Below are 20,414 nucleotides of genomic sequence, written 5' to 3' on the forward strand. Positions count from 1 at the left end.
ATGTTTTCATAATTCTTTTATCCATGCTTTCTCTACGTGAAACCAAATTGAAAGGAAATTTACAAAAATTGCATTATTCAAATTGGAAAATTGGCAACTTGAAATAATTGCATTATATTTAACTTTCCTCTGCTTATTGGAGGATGAAATATATTGAGTTAAAAAAAATCATGTAACATAATATATGTAAGTTATGGAGAAGCACTTATATCTGCTCTTTTGAAAAATATTTTTGTTCAGTTGTTCCAATCAGAAAAATTCATGCTCTGACCATCACATGGGCACTTCCCCCTCAACAGCAACATTACAGGTAAGAATTCAAGTGCAAATTTACTCAATTAGATTCCGAGTGAGAATCATATTTTTAAAGCATACTAAATGGTTTAAATTTAGGGGTTCTGGATTTATAAACATAAGTAATATGGTAAACTGGGACCTGCTACTCCTGAATTGGTTAAGTCTTTGGTATATATTTTAATGTATTCTTAGGTATAAAAGTTAGAGTTTTCTTACAATTAGTTGCCTTTCCTGAGTCTTTGAAATTAAGTATTTTTAGTGTGAATGCTAACTTTTGTAATTATTTTCTTTAGTACTTTGAGTACAGAAATATATTAGCTTATGATTTATTTGTCAGTAGTAACCATTTAGTTTGATTTTGTTAAAAGTATAGGACTACACTGTAAATCTCAAGGACTTACTCCAATGAGTTGGGAATGAGTTAGGGCAGATTTTTAGAAATTAGGAAAAATTTCAACTTATTTATATAATTATCCTGTAAGAGCAATATGCATGGGTTAAGAAGTTCTTTAAGGATCAGTCAATGGCTACTAATGCTTTTCTAACTAGAAACAAATGCTAATGAATTGATAAAAATTTAGCTTAATTTTTCAAAACCATTACCAACAAAATAAACCCATGAGGACACATACGCACAAGCAGAAGGAAAGAAAAGTATTTTATTGCTTAAGCTCTGTAAAAAATGCTTTTTTCACGTATATGTTAGAATATTCAATCAAGTCCCATAAAGTTAACAAGAATAGTGTGCCTCCAGTGAGAAAACAGAGAATGTATCGTCTACTTGCAAGGGTAATAGAGGAAAAAGTAATGTACATTGATTATATAGTTTCATGTTAGAGTGTCCCCAAAAGTGTTAAAATGATTATATGCATATTTAAAAGTTTATTCTGTTTGTTTTCAATTTTGATTATAAGAATATTATGCTTGTAAAATATTAAAATATTGAGGGCAGAAATTAAGTAAAAAATAAAGCCCTGTTTCTCCTCTGTCTTCAAAGATATGCGATTAGTAGTTTCTTATATATCCCTCAGATGTTAAAACAATGACTGTAAAACACATATCTTTTTATGGAAATGGAATTATATTATATATACTATTCTTCCATCTTTTTTGCATTTTTTATTTTCTTAATTAACAAAGCATTGTTTATCCTCTGACTGATTACTAAGGTAATCTACCACAAAAGTAGAAAAAAGTCATCTGTGATTCTGTTTTCCAAAGACTATTAACATTTCTGTATGTTTTGATCCAGTAATTTTTTATGGGTTATTTTTAACCTGATATTTATCCCAAATGTGTGAATTCCCAGTAAAGTAGCTTTTTGGGGAGCCATTTTTTACAGAGAAGCAAGTATTTCTCCCTCCAGAGTTACCAAATACAGTATGGTTAGCTTTGTTCAGATGCAAATGTTATATAGTGAACTGGCTTCGTTCTTGAAATGATTTGTTCCTCTACATCGGTTTCAGGATAGATGTAATCTAAAATATGTCAAATTCATACTTTAAACCATGACTTTTAAGAGTTTACTAAGTATTATTCTGTAAACTAATTTTAAATTTTAAGAATGTTTAGATTCCCTAACTCAATTTTTTTGTATATTTTTGGTAGGAATATATTCCCAACATTATAGTAGAAGCCAGTGAGTAAATAATATATAAACAGCTGCTTAGACTATTAAAGTGTATTATTATATAATAAAGCATTTTTATACCTGTTATTGCATTTTCATGAAAATCCTATGAGTAAGTAGTTAGGTAAGTTAAGAGAAAAAGAAAATAGAGTGAGGTTAGTATTTTGCTCAAGAACATGCATTTACTTAAAGGAAAAACTAAAACTGCAAGCTAGATTTTCTGACCAGTAGAGCAACACATTTCAGTTTACCATGGAGCCTGATGCAATGCTGAAAGCTTTTGCAGATACAGAATGATTCATATCTGTATTAGATTTTGAAATGATAAAGAATCAATATTATTTCCATTTTGAGTAAAACAAAAAGATTTTACCATGGAAAGAAGTAAGTTTAGTATCCAAAAGAAAAAGTGGTAGTCTTAGGTTTTGGAATGTACTTGTTCAGTGATTTCTGGATGAAGTTAAATTTTACCATGTTTTCTGTTTTTATCTTGATACTATCAAATTGATTATAATTCCATATTTAGTGGAATTTATGTGAGAATAAGTTTATAATCACATTCTCAAATATCAATCTCAGAAGCAAGATTTTCTAGTGCATTCAAACTTTATTTTTCTTTTATTTCTGACCTTAACCTTTTTTTTTTTTTTAAAGGGCAAAGCCACTTCATTATATCTCTTGGCTGGTTGGACATGAAGGCAAAGGCAGCATTCTTTCTTACCTTAGAAAAAAGCAAGTATTTAATTAATAAATATTTTCAATGTAGCAGTCTCTGAAAAATGATAGACAGCAAGTGTTACATGACCCATTCTCTTCACTTTATGCTCTATCTGCCAGGAAGCCTAGAATCAAATGTAATGCTAATTATAGTCTCTTTCCTAACCTAGATTATTTTAATGGTCATATATTTGTGTATTTCCTTGGAAGCTACTTTTAACCCATGTTGGAAGTAATTATACACAAAAATTTTTAAATTATATAGAGTCCAGAATTATATAAAAGGTTATCTCTAGTCAGGAATTTGGATTTGAATAGTAATGAAGTCAATTATGTAAATACTGTGGATCTCCACGCTTTCCCAACCCAGAGGGTGGGCTTTAATGAAAACTTCATTGGGCAGATAACTCATATAAACATGTGTAACTGTGAACAGTATATGCAGCCATGTTAATAGAATGTTTCCTAACACATTTAAGCACTTGTTTAAGTTGCCTAGCCAATAATAGAAATAAGCTTTAGAATCAGGACCAATATTTTAAAGTAATTCTTTGTTTGACTTTTCTATATGCTAACTCAAGAATGGAAAGGTAGATGAGAAATTTAAATAAAACTTTAAAACGTTGATATGTGCTAGATTATTCAATGAAAGCTGAGAGGGCAGGGTTATTATAAAAGAAAAAAATGAATGATATTAGATACATATATGCCTTATACAATAAATGTAATATGCTTTGAGATTTGTGTCACCTTTCTACCTTATTGAACTTTATTAGAATTTCAGCTTCTTCATTCTGGCTTCCTCCCTCCTTATTTTAGATTTTCAGGATTCTATTCAGGAAAAGATACAGTCTTTTGTTTGTTTGTTTGTTTTTTAAGTGGAGGTACTGGGGATTGAACCCAGGACCTTATGCCTGCTAACTAAGCTGCACTCTACCACTGAGCTATACCTATCACCCCAAGATACAGTCTTATTGCTTCTTTCCTAGATAACTTATGTAGGTTAGCTTATAGTCTCAAAGGGCTCACTTGACATCCTAAGTAGGGATGTATCTATTTGTTTTTTTAAGACTTTTCCTGGGAGACAGGTTCAAAAAGGGATATGAGAAATGTCTCCCAGCAAGCATAATTTTAATATTTTGTTCTATTCTCTTCAACAAAAAATGACTGTGGCTTTGTGAAAATGTTAAAGTTTTACTATGTTGTAATATTGTATTGGTGTTCCCATTAAACAAATAAATATGGCTGTTTTTTCCTTTGGGTCATTTCTGCATGCAGTACAATTCCTTGGAAGACTTTGTGCTTTTTTTTTTTTTTAATTTATACTTTTAAACTTGCTGTTAGAAAGACTTCAGACTGGGCTTCCCACATTTTATATAGAAAGGCTACCTATTTTGTTAATTTGAAATATTTGCAGATCGACAATCCCAGGATATTGATTAGGTTAACTTTTCCCCCTCTACAGGTGCTGGGCTCTTGCACTGTTTGGTGGAAATGGTGAGACAGGATTTGAGCAAAATTCTACTTATTCAGTGTTCAGCATTTCTATTACATTGACTGATGAGGGTTATGAACATTTCTATGAGGTAAATAATTAAAACAGAGATTTAAAAAATTTATAATAGTATCACTTTATGCAAAACTATAATGAGATGTTTTGTTTTTAGGTTGCTCATACTGTCTTCCAGTATTTAAAAATGCTACAGAAGCTAGGCCCAGAAAAAAGGTAATATATACTTATTAGAATTAGGCCAATGGTCAATTCTAGTTTGTTTTAGCCTTCAGGCTGCCAGTAGGCTACTTTAATCCTGCTGTAGTGGTTTTTCAGGCATTTCTTGCTTAATTTCCTTTATTGGCTCCATATCCTTATTCCTCTACACTAAGGATTTAGGTTTACATGGGCATTTCTTTTGCTTCTCTTTTCTTACTGATAACTCTAGTGAGAAATTTAAATGTATTCTAATTATAGTTTTCTTTTTGACAGAATTTTTGAAGAGATTCGGAAAATTGAAGATAATGAATTTCATTACCAAGAACAGGTACTGGAAGTCAAATTCTTTTTGACTGTTATCTGTGACCAAGTTGAAACTGGTATGGACATTGTTCCTCTTTTTGGAAGTGTCACTGGAGTTTTAATTCTGCCATTCTCTGTCATGTGAGTCTCGAGATTGCCTTGAGTGTATCTGAAAATTAACTCTTGCGTTTTTGAGTTTATATTGAGTAGTAATGGTGAGAGGATTAGGCAGATTGACACAGATCATATTGTATGATAATCATTGATCTACTTATATAGACATTTCAACTGTCTATCTGATAAACATTCCTGGAGAGCTGGATATTTTGGGAATTCAAATATTGTGAAGGCATTCTACCGGATAATCTGTAGTAATTACCTATATAATGTGCTTTGGGATTTCAGGGCAAGGAGAGCATTTGACTTAATTGGAGTAAGACAGGGAAGGCTTCATGGATGTAGTAAATCTGAATTGAGTTCAGCATTAAAAAAGGGTAAGATTTAGATACATTCTAAGTAATGGGAAGGACATAGTAAGGAACTCTGGGGTATTGTGAAAAAGCTTATGATCCTACAAGTCTAAGCATAGAATATATGAAAGGAAAGTTGAAAGCTAAGGAGTTTAGAGCAGGGTTTTTTTTAAGACCCTTTTTGTGCCTTGGATCCCTTTGGAAATTTGTTGAATCCTGTGGACCCCTCCACAGAGCAATATTTCCTTCATCTTTTTAAACTTTCAGAAAAATTGCCATAGTAGTACAGTGATCACTGGTGTATCCCTCACTTAGACTTACCAGTTCTTAATATTTTGCTATATTTTCTTCTCTCTCTTTCTCTTATTTGTGTATGTACATGTTTGTTAATGTATTTCCCTCCAAATATGAGACTTAATTATAATCATGATACTTCACCCCTCAATGTTTTTTAGCATGTATCTGCTTATAAACAAATTTATTCTCTTGCATAAACGTATTTCATTTAGTATGATAATCTTTAGATCCATCCATGTTGCTCAAATGGCATTTCATTCTTTTTTATGGCCGAGTAATATTCCATTGTGCGTAGATACCACATCTTCTTTATCCATTCAACTATTGATGGACATTTAGGTTGCTTCCATGTCTTGGCTAAATAGTGCTGACATGAATATTGGGGTCCGTGTATCTTTTCAAATTAGAATTTTCTCTGGATATATGCCCAAGAGTGGGATTGCTGAATTATATGGTAACTATTTTTAAGCTTTTTTGTAAGCTCTCCACCCCCCGCCATTTTGTCTCTCCTCACTTTTTTTCACCTTTAGCAGTATTCATGAATGCTTGTCTTGATTTTAAAACATAAGCCCAAAGTATCTTACACTAAAACCTAATCAGTACAAAGTCAGAACAAGTCAGAACCACCCATACTTCTGTTTGAACTGCTAAATTAAGTCACTCAGCTTATTTCAGCTTTTATACATTTCTCTTTTATTAACAAAGTTGACATATCTTCTTTTCAGACTTTTTTTCTGATCTTAATAAAGACAATTAGTAATGCCCTTTCAAACTATTCAAACCAATCTATTCAACCAATTTTTATTTCACATGGGAACTTAGACTCAATATGTCTTATGAATCATCTATTTTAACTAGAGAAAAGCTGTTTAAGTGCTTTTCTGTAGGCAGAGAAACAGGAATAAGGTAACAATAATGGAAAGCAGGGAGAGTTTGTAGTAGACAAAGAAAATCAGGATAGATAATAAGTGTTAGAGAAGATGTAGAGAAATTGGAACTGTCATAAATTGCAGGTGGGAGTGTAAAATGGTACGGCTGTTTTGGAAAACAGTTTGGCAGTTCCTTAAAAAGTTAAACATAGAATTACCATATAAACCAGCATTTCCACCTCTAGATATACACCCAAGAGAATTGAAAACATATGTCCATACAAATACTTGTACACTGGTATTGACAGCAGCATTATTCACTATAGCCAAAAAGTGGAAACAAACCAAATATCCCTCAACAGATGAATGATTAAACAAAATGTAGACTATGCATACTGTGGAATATTATTCAGCCATTAAAAGGAATGAAGTACTGATTCATTCTACAACATGGTTGAACCTTGAAAACATTATGCTAAGCGAAAGAAGCCAGACACAACAGATCACATATTATAGGATTATATTTTTTTTGAAATATCCAGAATAGGCAAATCTGTAGACACAGAAGACAGACTGATGGTTGTCAGTGGCTAGGGTGGTGTGGGTAACAGGGAGCAACTGCTTAATAGGTATGAAAATTTCCTTTTGAACTGATGAAAATATTCCGAAACTAGATAGAGGTGATGGTTGCACATCTTTGTGAATACATTGAAAACCACTGAATTATACACTTTACTGTAAATTTTATTTTTAATTGTATACTTTAAAAGCGTAGATTTTATGGTATGTGAATTATATTTTTTAAAAAATTACAAGATAGAATTTAAGTGGTTATTTTTCTAGTACCTTTTCCATTGCCTTGGCACCAAGGATCTGCTTTTAGCCAGGGTCCTGTTCTCTCATAGGAAATATTTTGAATCTCTCAATTTTGTAGCATACTGACTAGAACAGTTAACTTACAAATAAGGGCCTGGTGAAAATAACTGATGAAAAAATTTAGGGCAGGGTAAGGGGAGTCATTTTAAACAATAATAGCACTTTAGAGGGTGGGGTAAGTGAAATAGGCAAGGGAGATTAAGAGGTAAAGACTTCCAGCTATAAAATAAATAAGTCATGGGAATGTAATGTACAGCATAGGGAACAGAGTCAGTAATGCTGCAGTAGCTTTGTATGGTGACTGATGGTAACAAGACTTACTGTTGTAAAAGTAATGTATGTTTCAGGTACCTTTACATCTTTCCCACCCCACACACAACAGTAGCACTTTATTGACTAATCAGCTTGAATGTCTCCTGAAGTGGGCAAAAAAAGCTAACAATCTTTTCTTACTTTTTCCATATTCTATTTTTATGTGATAATGCAGTAGGTATCATACACGTATGGTTTCTAATTTGATGTATGCATGTCTCATTTCTTCTCCATGAATGCAGTAACCTTCACTTCTGTTCTGTCTTCCATTAGACAAGGGAACAACCTACACTGTCTAGGAAAGGACTAGGCAGTGTGGTATTTAGGAAAGAGTGTTCACTACTATGTTAAAAGGCCTGAGTTCTAGTGTTTGCTCTGCCTGTCACTTATTGTGTGACCTGGGGTAAGACATCTAATCAATCTGAGTAATTTCCTTGTTGTAAAATGTAGGAATGGAGCCACTTGGTATCTAAAAGACCTGTCAGTTTTTAAGATTCTGTTCATTTGGGTGCTTAGTAAATACTTGAATTGGTTACTTTCCTCTGGAAAGGTATTTCTATTTCATAGATTAAAGTGCTTGTGGTCATTCTTTCAGTTTTAAATTGAAGTAATATAATGATTAAGGTAACTTCTTATATCAAGACTTTTATCTAATGACACATTTTGATTTCTACATTGATTTTGACTCATGCTTACAAATAGTTTTTAGGTGATAAAATGATGAAGACTGTCTTTGGGAACTTCTCGGTTGTGTTGGGCACTGGACATGTAAACAAGCACGTATAGTTCAGTGTTGTAATTTCTCTCATGAAGAAGCTGTGCTGTGATTAGAGCCAAGTGTGTTGTAGGGCTCATGGTGGGGGACTGGAAGGGTGTTAGGTTAAGCTCCTTAAGGTAGTAGCTCTGGCTAAATTTTTTTTAGAATTCTGAGCATCAGATCCTTAAGCTACAATTATATCTTGTTGTATCTGTTTGGAAGCTTTTGGTCTCATTGTTTATTAAAAAATCTAAGTATTTATATGTTGTGGCAAATTGAGGATAGTAATAGGAAGTTTCTGGTGTGAAGTAATTTTATTTCTTTACAGACAGATCCAGTTGAATATGTGGAAAATCTGTGTGAAAATATGCAGCTGTACCCACTACAGGACTTTCTCACTGGAGATCAGCTTCTTTTTGAATACAAGCCAGAAGTAAGATTTCCATTTCTAAAACTTACTTGTAGAGAAAGAGGAGGGTGAGATAGTGCAGAGATGTACTTAAGAACTGTGGGAATAGAGAAAATTTGGTTATGTCTGTTTCCAAGGTTTTTGTTTGTTTAAACAGAAGAAATATCACTAGTTTTGTGGGTAATTTTTCATGATTCTTGTGTTTGACTCTTTTAATATGAGAAGAAAATCAAGACCTCTTCTTAGGTAATATTTTCACTACTTTTCAAGTGCTGAAACTTCTATAAAATAGTTATTTAAAGTCATTCCTAAGAATTATGTGCTTTAATTGCTAAAGACACTTAGAGATTTATTTAACTAACCTTTTAATTCTATTAAAGACAATTAAGTTTTAATCATTTGAACATATTTACAAGAAAAATACAAGATTCTCTGAATTCAAAGTATGTGACTTATAGACAGTATTACATACAAATAAATAGTTGGTCAGGGTCTTTCCTCTGCTAGTCCTGGGGAATAAGTCATTTTATTCCATACAGGGTAATAGTTCTCAACTAGGGATGATTTTTCCCCCAGGGGATATTTGTCAGTGTCTGGGTACATTTTATTTGTCACAGCTGGGGAGTGCTCTTGGCATCTAGTAGGTGGAATCCAAAGATGCTGCTAAATGTTCTGCAGTTAGCCAGCCAGTGGGAAGGGTATAGCTCAAGTAGTAAAGCGCATGCTCAGTGCCCAAGAGGTCCTGGGTTCAATCCCCAGTATCTCCTCCAAGTGGAAATCAGGAATAAACCTAATTACCTCCCCCTCATAGAACAAACAATACAAGAATTACCCAGCCTGAGATGATGTTAACGGTGCTGAGGTTGAGAAACTTTGATATATATATTTATTTTTTAGTGTGTGGGCAGTGGTAATTAGATTCATTTTTTGTTTGTTTGTTTGTTTTAATGGAGGTACTGGGGATTGGACCCAGGACCTCGTGCATGCTAAGCATGCGCTCTACCACTTGAGCTATACCCTCCCCCTGATATAGGGTATTCTAAAACTACTAATTTTAAAGAGGATTGGGAAATTTAAAGGAAGAAGCAGCAGCCACACATTTTTGTCATCTCCATAGGGTGGTTGTGCCCAGGGATCCAAGTATTTTTTTTCTGAACCACTATTTGTTGTTTTTTTCTCAAAGAAATGGTGTTTAAATGATAGTTACGGTTTTAAACCTAACCCATGGTCTTATGTTTAGTCCTTATCGTAGCTGAAGGATTATTGAAAGAGGCCCTACATTGGGATCATTTTACTGATTCTTGTATATGAAGTAATATAATGTATAGCAGTTAAGAGCATAGTTTTTAGAATCATGTACAAACTTGGTTAGAACTCCGCTTTTGCCACTTCTAGGTGTGTTGTTCTGTGCAAATTACAGAATCTTTAACCTGAGCTAGTGACAGTCTTTAACCTCTGAGGCTCAGTGTTTTCTATAAAATTTATACCTTACGGCTGTTTTTAGGATTAAATGAAACAACGTATGTTAAACATTGCCTGGCACACAGTACAAGCTTAGAAAATGTTAGTTCTTTTTACTGTTAGTCCTATTACTATGTAGGTTTTGAGATGAGTACTATCTATAGCATTATGAAGAAACATTTGAAACAGCTAATAGACTAATGAAGTTTTGTAAATTAGGGTGTCCATGAACCGTAAATAGTTTCATGAACATCAAGATGGTAGGGTCTTGGGTTGTCTAATATAATGTGGCTTTGGCTTTTTAACAGAGATGTATTAGGTTAAAGTTGAACTTGTTATGTGTATGTTCCATTCCCCTCAACCCCCAATTAGGTCATTGCTGAAGCGCTTAATCAGTTAGTTCCTCAAAAGGCAAATCTTGTTCTACTGTCTGGTGCTAATGAGGGGAAGTGTGACCTCAAGGAGAAGTGGTTTGGGACTCAGTATAGTATGGAAGGTAAGATATTTAAAAATTGTCCTACATTTAGATGTATCTGACTCACCTATGAATTTTCATTCCATAATAATTTGTCTGATGGTTCCTGTGGGAAACAAGTCATATATTTTTTCTGATGTTTCCTTTGAAATGAAAATTATTTATACTACTTTGCAGGAAGTTATTTTCCGCTAGGTTTATATCTAAATTTATAAGCTAGTGAAAAAAATCCTGTTATCTTGGTAGTTTGGGGGCAGAGTTTTGACTATGTTTTAGAAATGTGCTTCTCAGAATTCAGTGTGCATATGCATTACCTGGAGGTCTTATTAAAATAAAGATTATGATTTAGTATCTCTGGGGTAGGGCCTACAATTGTCCATTTCTGACAAGCTCCCAGGTGATAACAGTGCTGTTGAGACCACACATATGAGTAGCAAGAGTCTAGAATTCTTGGCTATGTCAGTCACAGTTTTGTTGCAAAAGGAGAATTGATTTGTGAAGGCCAGTTGTTGACTGGTTTGCTATTAAGAGAATTCTGAACATTGCATTGTTTATTGGATCAGTTTGTCTTTCATTTCTACAGATATTGAAAACTCTTGGGCTGAACTTTGGAAGAGTAATTTTGAATTAAATCCAGATCTTCACCTTCCAGCTGAAAACAAGTACATAGGTCAGTAAAAATAGCAATCATTTTATATAATCCATCCATGTACTAGTAAAACAAATAGGACCAGTATAGAACGTTATGTTTTATAAAATAACATTTGAATTCATATTTGAGTTTCCCAGTAATGCTCTGGGATGAGCATTACAGTTTTCTTACTTTTCAAATGAGACAACTAAGGCTCAGAAAAGCAAAGCGACTTGTCTTAGACTATTCAGTTGGTGAATGGAGGAAAGAGGACTTAAATATGGATACTGGGACTCTGAAGCTTTTGCCTTTTTTGGTATATCATCGCTGATCCTTTCATGTCAGTCTCTGTAGGAATTGCCTTTATCCTGTCTGGTTGTTCTAGTGTTTTTCAAACTATAGGTTGCATCCCATCAGAGGGTTGTGAAATCAGTGTAATGGGTTGTGAAAGCATTTAAAAAAATCAATTAGAATTGAAAATAGCAAAGTATTTCATTGCGTAAAGAAAAGGGCATTATTTAAAGAACTTCTTTTCCCGGTAGGCATGTGAGTGTGTATCTGTCTGTCTACTAGCTTTCAGTGGAAAACAGTCCTATGAGAAAGTCACTGGTCTAGGTCAAAGGTTAAAGCTGCATATAACTGATTTACTCAGAATACCATTTTCCCCAGCAATTCCACTCCTAGGAGTATACCCCAAAATAGGTATATACCTAAAAATACCCAAGTACTCAAATAAATACAGGTACATATATGTTCATAGCAGCATTATCTACAATAGCCAAAAGTAAAAATAGCCAGTGTCCATAGTGAATAAATGGGTAAACAAATTATGGTTTATACATACAATGGAGTATTATTCAGTCATGAAGTACTGATCCATGCTTCAACATGGATGAACCTTGAAACATTATGCTAAGTGAAAGAAGACAGACACAAGGAGTCACATATTGTGTGATTGCATTTACATGAAATAATCCAGAATAGGTAAATCCATAGAGACAGAACACTGATGATTGCCAGTGGCTGCGGGGAGTGGGTAATGGGGAGTTGACTGCTTAATAGGTATGGTGTTTCCTTTTAGGGTAATGAAAATGTTTTGAAACTAGAAGGAAATGGTAGTTGCACGCTGTTGTGAGTGTACTAAATGCTGCTGAGTTGTTCACTTTAAAATGGTTAATTTCATGTTATACGAATCTAACCTAAATTAGGGGAAAAGTGCTTTTATATTTTATACAAAAAGTCTTGCATATTTTAGATGATTCAGTTTTACATCTTAAAACTTGAAGTATCTAAACAGCTTATTTCTTTTTAATGAATATAGCCAGTCCCTTTTTAAAAATTCTTAAATTAGCTATTTTGCACCTATGTGTTGTTGAAACAATTTATGTTTTCATTAATTTAAAGGACACATTTAATGTTGTTTCAACAGAACTGTTCTGTAACCTTTCAAAAGACTGTAAGTTTGGTAAAATACATTCTCATTCAAGAATGAATTCATTTGATGGGGGCGGATATAGCTGAATGGTAGAGTGCGTGCTTAGCAGGCACGAGGTCCTGGGTTCAATCTCCAATACCTCCATTAAAAATAAATAAATAAAAACCTAATTACATTCCCCCCAAAACCAAACCAAACCAAAACAAAACAAAATAAATAAAAATCCAAACACAGAAGAGTACATACTATTAAAAAAAAAAGAATGAATTCATTTGTAAATTGGTTTATACAAATTACAGTTTAGATTGTCTCTGAGAAAGGGAATGAAGCAGATTATGGAGAGATCACAATCAACTGTTGGGAAATTACAGCTCTTCAGAGTTCATTTAGTTTAAGGTCAAGGGAACTTTCTTTTTAGTATTGTTCTACTAATTTATTGTGCTACAGCATTTGAATTTGGTTTATTATGCCACAAAGAAGATTCTTAGACTTTGGAAATCAAGAACAGATTTCGGGGAATTCTGTTGAAATACCTGAATGATTTATTACCTTTTCCTTTTGTTAGCCACGGACTTCACGTTGAAGGCTTTTGATTGTCCGGAGACAGAATACCCCGTTAAAATTGTGGACATTCCACAAGGTTGCCTATGGTATAAGAAAGACAACAAATTTAAAATCCCCAAAGGTAAAATGTTTCCCTCAAAAGCAGTGAAATAAGTATAACAAGTCTTTTTCCACTTTGTAGCAACATTTTCTCCCTGTGTCTAACACCTCCCTTCCTTTCTCTTTCCCCTTCCACTTGAAGACCTTTTCTAGGTTAATTTATCAGATCGATTCTGTGCTCCTGTGGTATCACAGAAATTCTTATAGACACTGCAGATTCCAGGAAATAAAGATTCAAGCCTAAAATGAAATTATTTTCGGATATTTTTCTTTCAGTTATATGAAAGCAGATCCGGGTGTTTGGCCATCCTAGGGAATGGGTGGTGTTTTTGAACACTGTTGTTAAAAAGAGACAGAGTAAGAGTAAGCTGAAGGAAATTATTCTTAGACACAATAGATAACCTAGTCCAGCATTACAAATGTATCTTCTGTCTCTCTTCCTCTACCATTTTGCTTTTCAGCACAAAGGAAGTGTAGTACACAGTTAAGTAGACTAAAGTTCTTGTCTTCAACATGGTAGCCCAAGCTGTGTTGCTTTTTTCTTTTCTGTTTTTGTGCATGGCATGGGAACTTGCTGAAGCAACTTGAAACCAAAGGCTTAGTATTCTTGGTTGCCAGTTAACCCAAATCCCTAACCTTAACACAACTGGACTATAGCTTTGAGGGATTCTTGAGTTTGTTGGGAAGGTTTTTACTCAATTTTTCTTGAATAGATTGTAAGAGTTTCTAAAAATATTCTTAACATTTATTCAGCTTCCTTGGAAAGGCTCTGCTATAACTTTCTGTGAGCATTGGGAGTGCTCCCTGTCCCTTGATATGTGTACCTCTGGAAACATTTTCCCTGACCAAAGCCCTTGAGTCTGTCTGTATATCTGGTCTTCTCATGGATTAAAGTGTGCCTTCTGGATACTATTTAGAATGGGTAAATATTACTTTCTAAAGACCCTTAATGATAAAAATGTAATGAGAATATAAGGGTTAGTAGTTTATTTCAGAATTAAAAAAAAACATTGTTTTAGGGGAAAATAGCAGATGTATTAAATATTTGAGGCCTCTGGCCTATGTTTTCTTATTTAAGGTCTTTTTTCTTTCAGCATATATACGTTTCCATCTGATCTCACCTTTGATACAGAAGTCTGCAGCAAAGTAAGAAATTGTCCTCTTTTCTGGAAAATATTTTTATCATTATTAAAAAACTATTTTGTTGTTTCAGTCATTCTACCATTTTCTCTGTCAGTGCTTGAGCTGTGCTCCTGGTTTATGTGTTTTTTTCTGTGCCCCAAACAAATTATTGATCCTAATCACTGAAATGGAATTGTGGTTGCTCCATCTCCAGCACACATTTGTAAAACATGCTGACAGTGCAGGCCTAGTCATTGAATTACTGGTTTGAGAAGGTTCCTTAGAGATGAGTTTGGGTTAGCTTCCAGTCTATGATGTGGACTAACAAATCTGTTAATCCTGTATTGAGAGACAGGCAAAGGAATCTGATTATACTTTGTTCTTAGCGGATTATTATATATGTATGTAGATAGCTGCGTTGTGGCAGGTCAGAGAGACTAAAATGTGCCTGAATCATAAGAGGTGCTCAGGAAATGTTAGTGTGCTTCTTTCTTTCCTTTGCCACCTAACCTGTAAGATACAGCCTTAAAATGTCATGCAGCACTAATATTTATTAATACTCAGTTTAAAAAATGGCACCACCCTCCTACCTTCCCTCAGATTTTTAATTCGTCAGTCAGAAAACCTAAGCTGCAGGGATTGCCAGAACGTTTGGGCCAGTTGTCTTTCCATGCATTTTACACTTATCTATTGTGCAGTATAAATTTTCTGTGTGTGCTTGACATGAAAAAGGTAGACACTGCTGAAATGGGAGTTCTCTAATGCTCCTGTGAAACTGGGAGCCCTGGGTAAGCTGTACTTACCTTTGAACTCAGTTAATACACAGTTGTACATTCTGTCTGGAGTAGTGAATTAACATCTTTCTAAAAATGAAGTTTCTCACTCTAAATTGAAGCAAATCTGTTTGTCTGTTTCTTGCCAATTAATGATGCTATTTGTATTTTATACTCTTAGTGTGGTCCTCTTTGATATCTTTGTCAATATCCTTACCCATAACCTCGCGGAACCAGCTTATGAAGCAGATGTGGCACAGCTGGAGTACAAGCTGGTAGCTGGAGAGCATGGTTTAATTATTCGAGTGAAAGGATTCAACCACAAACTACCTGTAAGTATAAGCGCTCTGTTTTTTTTGTAGAGAGCTTTAAAAGTGAAATTTGAGAATTTATATTTGTTGCACATACAGCACCAAGCAGAGAGACTTGTGCGTGAGGTGTTGTACGTAGAAAGAAATGTTTACTAATGTGTACTATTGTGCTTTATTATGTGTATTATTGGGCTGACAACAGCTATTCTATAACTTTGGCCACACATAAGAGCAACATATATTCATTAATTACATTAATCTGTGTTGTATGCACTATGAATATGTATCTTGTTTCCCTTCTAAGTTTATGATCCTTTAGAAGCAGACTCTGTATCTTAAAGTCAGTAATTTATCTTTTGGTAAGGAATGTGTTTCAGTGTCACTTTGTCAAAAACTTCATAAGTAAAGAAAGAAATTTGAGATGCTGGGTTAGATCATTAAGTACCAAGTAAAATAATATTATATACTCAGTGACAAATTTTATATCTTGATTTCTTGGGCAGAACATAGATTAAGGTTTGGGGAATTGGGTTCCTGCAAGGAAAAATCTGGAGGAGAGGGTCTGGCAGAAATTAGACTTGTGCTGAGAGGTAATGGCCTCCATATCTTCGCAAAAACCCTAGAGAAGAATATAGTTTCTCTTTTGTACCCTTGCCCCTGTCAGTCTCCCCAGGGAACAAGGATTGCTCTTAGGAGGAGACACCATGGAATACTTTACTTTTATTAACCTTCAAAGGCCTAAATATAATGTCGCTTAAAATCCAGACAGATTGAAGCCTAATAGTTGTCATTTGGGAAGTATATTTTGGAATTACCTGAAGAGCTTTTTAAAAATACAAATCACAGAAAAGTATTTGAGGTTTCTCATTTTATGATACTTACCTAATAGCCTTAGTGTTACAACTTAATGTTACAACTAGGGATCAGTTTAGTTGGAAGGAAAAAATATTTAAGAATACCCATGAAAAATTTTAAAAATATGATTCATTGCTCCAAATCAGACAATTATTGAGGACTTCAGCCCCTAAAGACTCTTTGAGTCATTAGTACTTCTCTCCCACAATGCCTACTACCATACTGAACCCCTGGTAAAAACCAATGGGAAATATTTCCCCCCTAAAACTTGGCAAATTTCCATGTTTCTCCACTTAAAGTGCTTCTTTCTTTTCTTCTTAGCTACTATTTCAGCTTATTATTGACTACTTAGCGGAGTTCAGTTCCACACCAGCTGTCTTCACAATGATAACTGAGCAGTTGAAGAAGACCTACTTTAATATCCTCATCAAGCCTGAGACTCTGGCCAAGTGAGTTTACATGGGATCAGCTTGTATTTTGAAGGCCTGGAAGTATTTGCCTTCCTAGGAATTATGTTTGGGGAATAGGGTATAGTTTCAGTGCTCGTTTTCAGGCGTGATAGAATTGTGCTGTGTTTTAGGAAACCAGCCCACGGAGTTACAGGATTTCTAAACCCAGCTATTTGTGAGTAGGACCGCAAGCAGCCTACTATTATACTTAATTAGAGGCTAAAGGTAAAAAAGGGTGTTTTTCCCAAAGTTTGTAAGTAAATAATAGTTCAAGAAGTGCTGGCTTTGTTGTAACTCAAAATTGCTTACTGCTGATTTTAGTGTGATGATTTTAGTGCATTGGATGTTATGATAAGTAGCTCAGTTAAATTGCTTAACACATCATTTATCTGGCAACTGCAGCTATCCAGAATTCAGCCAAGGTTCCAGAAGAGATCAAGAAGACTTCTGGATAGTCTGTAGACTAATACTTAGGCCCTTTGCCAATAGGCAGCCCTCTTGGACCTTTCATCAGAGCCTGCCTGTTCTTTCATCCAGGGCTAACTGTAGCCTATAGGGTACCTTCATGTGAATCAGAAAAAAAGCCTTTGTGGGAGGGGAAAAAGTCCCCTCTGAGCAGTCACAGCCCTTTGTGTACATGGCTTGCAAGCCCCTTCTTGACCTGTTTGCTGGATCTATAAATGGTAGACAGAACAATTTTATATAGAGGCCCTGCTTTTGACATAGTTATAATAAACCCATAAATGGCCAAAATTCAAAAGCAGGGGAGGGAGTAGTTAAGAATCAGACATGTAATAATTAATAATCTGATGACAAAAAGTTACAAAAACTAAAACCAAATACAAGTTGGAAAGGAGAATTGTCAGGAACTATTGATATCATGAAAAATAGCCCTGTGTATCCAGTAACTGCTGAATACTACTTTATTAAAATGTGGTAGAGTAATAATAATACCTATTCATTGAAGATCTGTTATGTGTTAGACCTAAGAACTTTAAATGAATTTATTTAATTCTCACAGAGAGCCTGTAATGGTAGCCAGTATTATTTCCCTTGTTTTACAAATGAAGAAACTGAGTCACAAATGTTAGATAACTTGCCAAGTTCAAACAGCTTAATGTGTGGGAGGGGGTTGGGGGATGAGGAGTCCGGGGGTTAGTTTGATTCTGGCCCAGAACCACTTATACTGTATTGTCATCATGGTAATAGATACCCATAATGGTCACCTCCATTATGTAATAAATAAATGTTAGTGAGATTTCAAATCAAAATAGTAATATTAAATTGGTATGTGACTCACCTGGCAACTTAGGTGAAATATTTTATTTTGCAACTGAAACAGATAAGTGAGTGAGTTTTACTAATGAGCAAATCTTTGTAACAGTTTGACTATGCAGTTTTAAATGCCTTTTGGTGATTATGACATTGTTTCATTGTCTGGAGTTGTGATAGAAATTGATAGTCTCTTTTTGGAAACACAGCATCTATAGAAACTTAACCAAATCGTTCTTTACCCTTTAGATTCATTTCTTAGAGCAAAACCTTGTTTTTTTTCTGTTTTCTGTACAGAGATGTGCGGCTTTTAATCCTGGAATATGCCCGTTGGTCTATGATTGACAAGTATCGGGCTTTGATGGATGGCCTTTCTCTTGAGTCTCTGCTGAGCTTTGTCAAAGAGTTCAAATCCCAGCTCTTTGTTGAGGGCCTGGTACAAGGAAATATCACAGGCACAGTGAGTATGAGGTGCTCTGTTGCTGTTGGCTAGGTTTGAATGCTGTTGTGAGCTCTGGAATTGCATGAGTTCTTCCCTAAAGGGGAAGCTATGTAGTTTTGGCAGGCCCAGCATTGTTACCATCTGTTTAAGAAGGGAGCCTGGCCTCTCTGATGCTGGGCAAGACTTTCTTATGAAGGAGATTGCAGGTATTGGACAGCACTTTGAGTTAAATGGGTTTGGTAAATATATGGTATTGGTTACATTTGTTGAAATATATATACACATACACATACTTAGGCAGAACTTGTCAAGCTTGTGTGTCAAACTGTGTATCAAAGTGAGGAGCTTGAACTTTATCTTGTAGTAAATGGAGAACCACTGAAGGATTTAAAATAGGATTTGTCGTTAAGAAAGATCCAGAGGGACCAGTTATGAAGCTGTTATTAAAGTTGACATGAAGTATGATTCCATTTATATGAGGTATCTAGAGTAATCACAGTCATAAAAACAGAAAGTAGAGTGATGGTTACCAAGAGTTGTGAGGGGGAGAAAGGACGGGAGTCATTGTTTTATGGGTAAGGAGTTTCAGTTTTGCAAGGCGAAATGTCTGAAGTTCCATTTCACAGCAATGTGAAACAACATTATGGAATTTCACACTTAAAAATGGTTAAGATAGTAAACTTCTGTGTTTTTACTATAATAAAAAAAAGTTGAGGTGAAGAATGATGAAGCCTGAGGTTAGGAAAAACAAAAGAAAAAGAAATGATTAAGAAATAATGAGGTAGAGGATGGTCAAAACTCAGTGACTGCTTGGATATGGGAGTGAGAGAGAAGAGAGGGGTCTAGGATGAAGCTCAGAATTCTTCCTTGAACCAGTGGGTTGATAGAGGAGCAGGACAAGTAGTTGGTTTGGGAACATATGAAGAATTTGTTCTGATACATAATGAGTTGGATGTGTCTACGGGATCTTGTAACTAACTGAGGTCCCTTCCAGCCAAGAGTGCTTGTTTGGGACTCTCCCTAAAACTGTTGGGCTGTTGATCATCTTCCTCCATGGCCTCCCTGTTTCTCAGAACCGGCCCTTTCGTGGAATATATAAATAGCCACTCGAGACTGGCTGCTCTAGCTCTGTCTTTATCCCCCGACCCCCAAACCAGCTTCAGTTTCTGTCCTGCCCTCAGAAAGAAGTTTGAAAGCCTCAACCAGGAAGAAGAGCGGGATTAGCTGCCTACTTCTCTGAGCACAGTGGGAGTTCTAATGCAGGGGTCCTTTTGGTTCAGAGGACTTGGTACCATGAATTGTCCCAAGCAAAAACCGCTTTAGAGATGAGCTCACCTCCCTAGTTATCCCTCATTTTATAGATTAGAAAACAAGTCTTGAAATGGGGGTCAGACGCATCCTTCACTTAATATTAAGTATTTATTCTCTTGCTCACTCTATGTCAGGCTATGTATAATAGATCCAGGTTTCTAAAACATGGTCATGGTTGTCACAGGGGGCACAGCCTATTGGGGTAAACTGAACAACTTAAGTTTGATCCAGTGGGGAAACTGTCACAGTGGACGGGTAAACAGAGCACCAAGGGAGAACTGAAAAGGAGCCACTTCAGTTGAGAGATGCTTAGTATTCAACAGACATAATCAATATTGAACCAGTGAATGATGAGCCCAGTTAAGTGAAAGACCAGCATTTTGCCTGATGGACTCTATCTCCTTTCCTAACGCGTCCCAGGGCTTCCCAGGTAATTAGAATATTGGTATTAGTTGGTTCTCGGTGAAATTAATGTCTGTAGAGCCTGATGTCATTATTTTCTTCTCTTTGCCCCCTAGGAATCTATGGATTTCCTGAAATTTGTTGTTGAGTGAGTACTGGTTGAG

At 35.1% G+C, this 20,414-nt stretch overlaps 1 protein-coding gene across 2 annotated transcripts in view; it reads left to right on the plus strand.

Moving 5' to 3' along the window:
* NRDC (nardilysin convertase) overlaps nt 1-20,414 on the plus strand; it is a 77,897-nt gene that overhangs the window by 51,955 nt on the left and 5,528 nt on the right. For both annotated transcript variants that reach the window (XM_006200478.4, XM_006200479.4), the window contains 14 exons: nt 241-310; nt 2,582-2,659; nt 4,110-4,230; nt 4,312-4,370; nt 4,629-4,683; nt 8,568-8,672; nt 10,482-10,605; nt 11,168-11,254; nt 13,216-13,335; nt 14,408-14,459; nt 15,390-15,540; nt 16,696-16,823; nt 18,393-18,555; nt 20,367-20,398. In XM_006200478.4, the coding sequence (XP_006200540.1) occupies nt 241-310; nt 2,582-2,659; nt 4,110-4,230; nt 4,312-4,370; nt 4,629-4,683; nt 8,568-8,672; nt 10,482-10,605; nt 11,168-11,254; nt 13,216-13,335; nt 14,408-14,459; nt 15,390-15,540; nt 16,696-16,823; nt 18,393-18,555; nt 20,367-20,398 (1,345 nt within the window). The remainder of the gene's footprint in view (nt 1-240; nt 311-2,581; nt 2,660-4,109; nt 4,231-4,311; nt 4,371-4,628; nt 4,684-8,567; nt 8,673-10,481; nt 10,606-11,167; nt 11,255-13,215; nt 13,336-14,407; nt 14,460-15,389; nt 15,541-16,695; nt 16,824-18,392; nt 18,556-20,366; nt 20,399-20,414) is intronic.

The sequence above is a fragment of the Vicugna pacos genome, chromosome 13, assembly GCF_048564905.1.
Source record: "Vicugna pacos chromosome 13, VicPac4, whole genome shotgun sequence".
In the NCBI taxonomy this organism is placed as follows: domain Eukaryota; kingdom Metazoa; phylum Chordata; class Mammalia; order Artiodactyla; family Camelidae; genus Vicugna; species Vicugna pacos.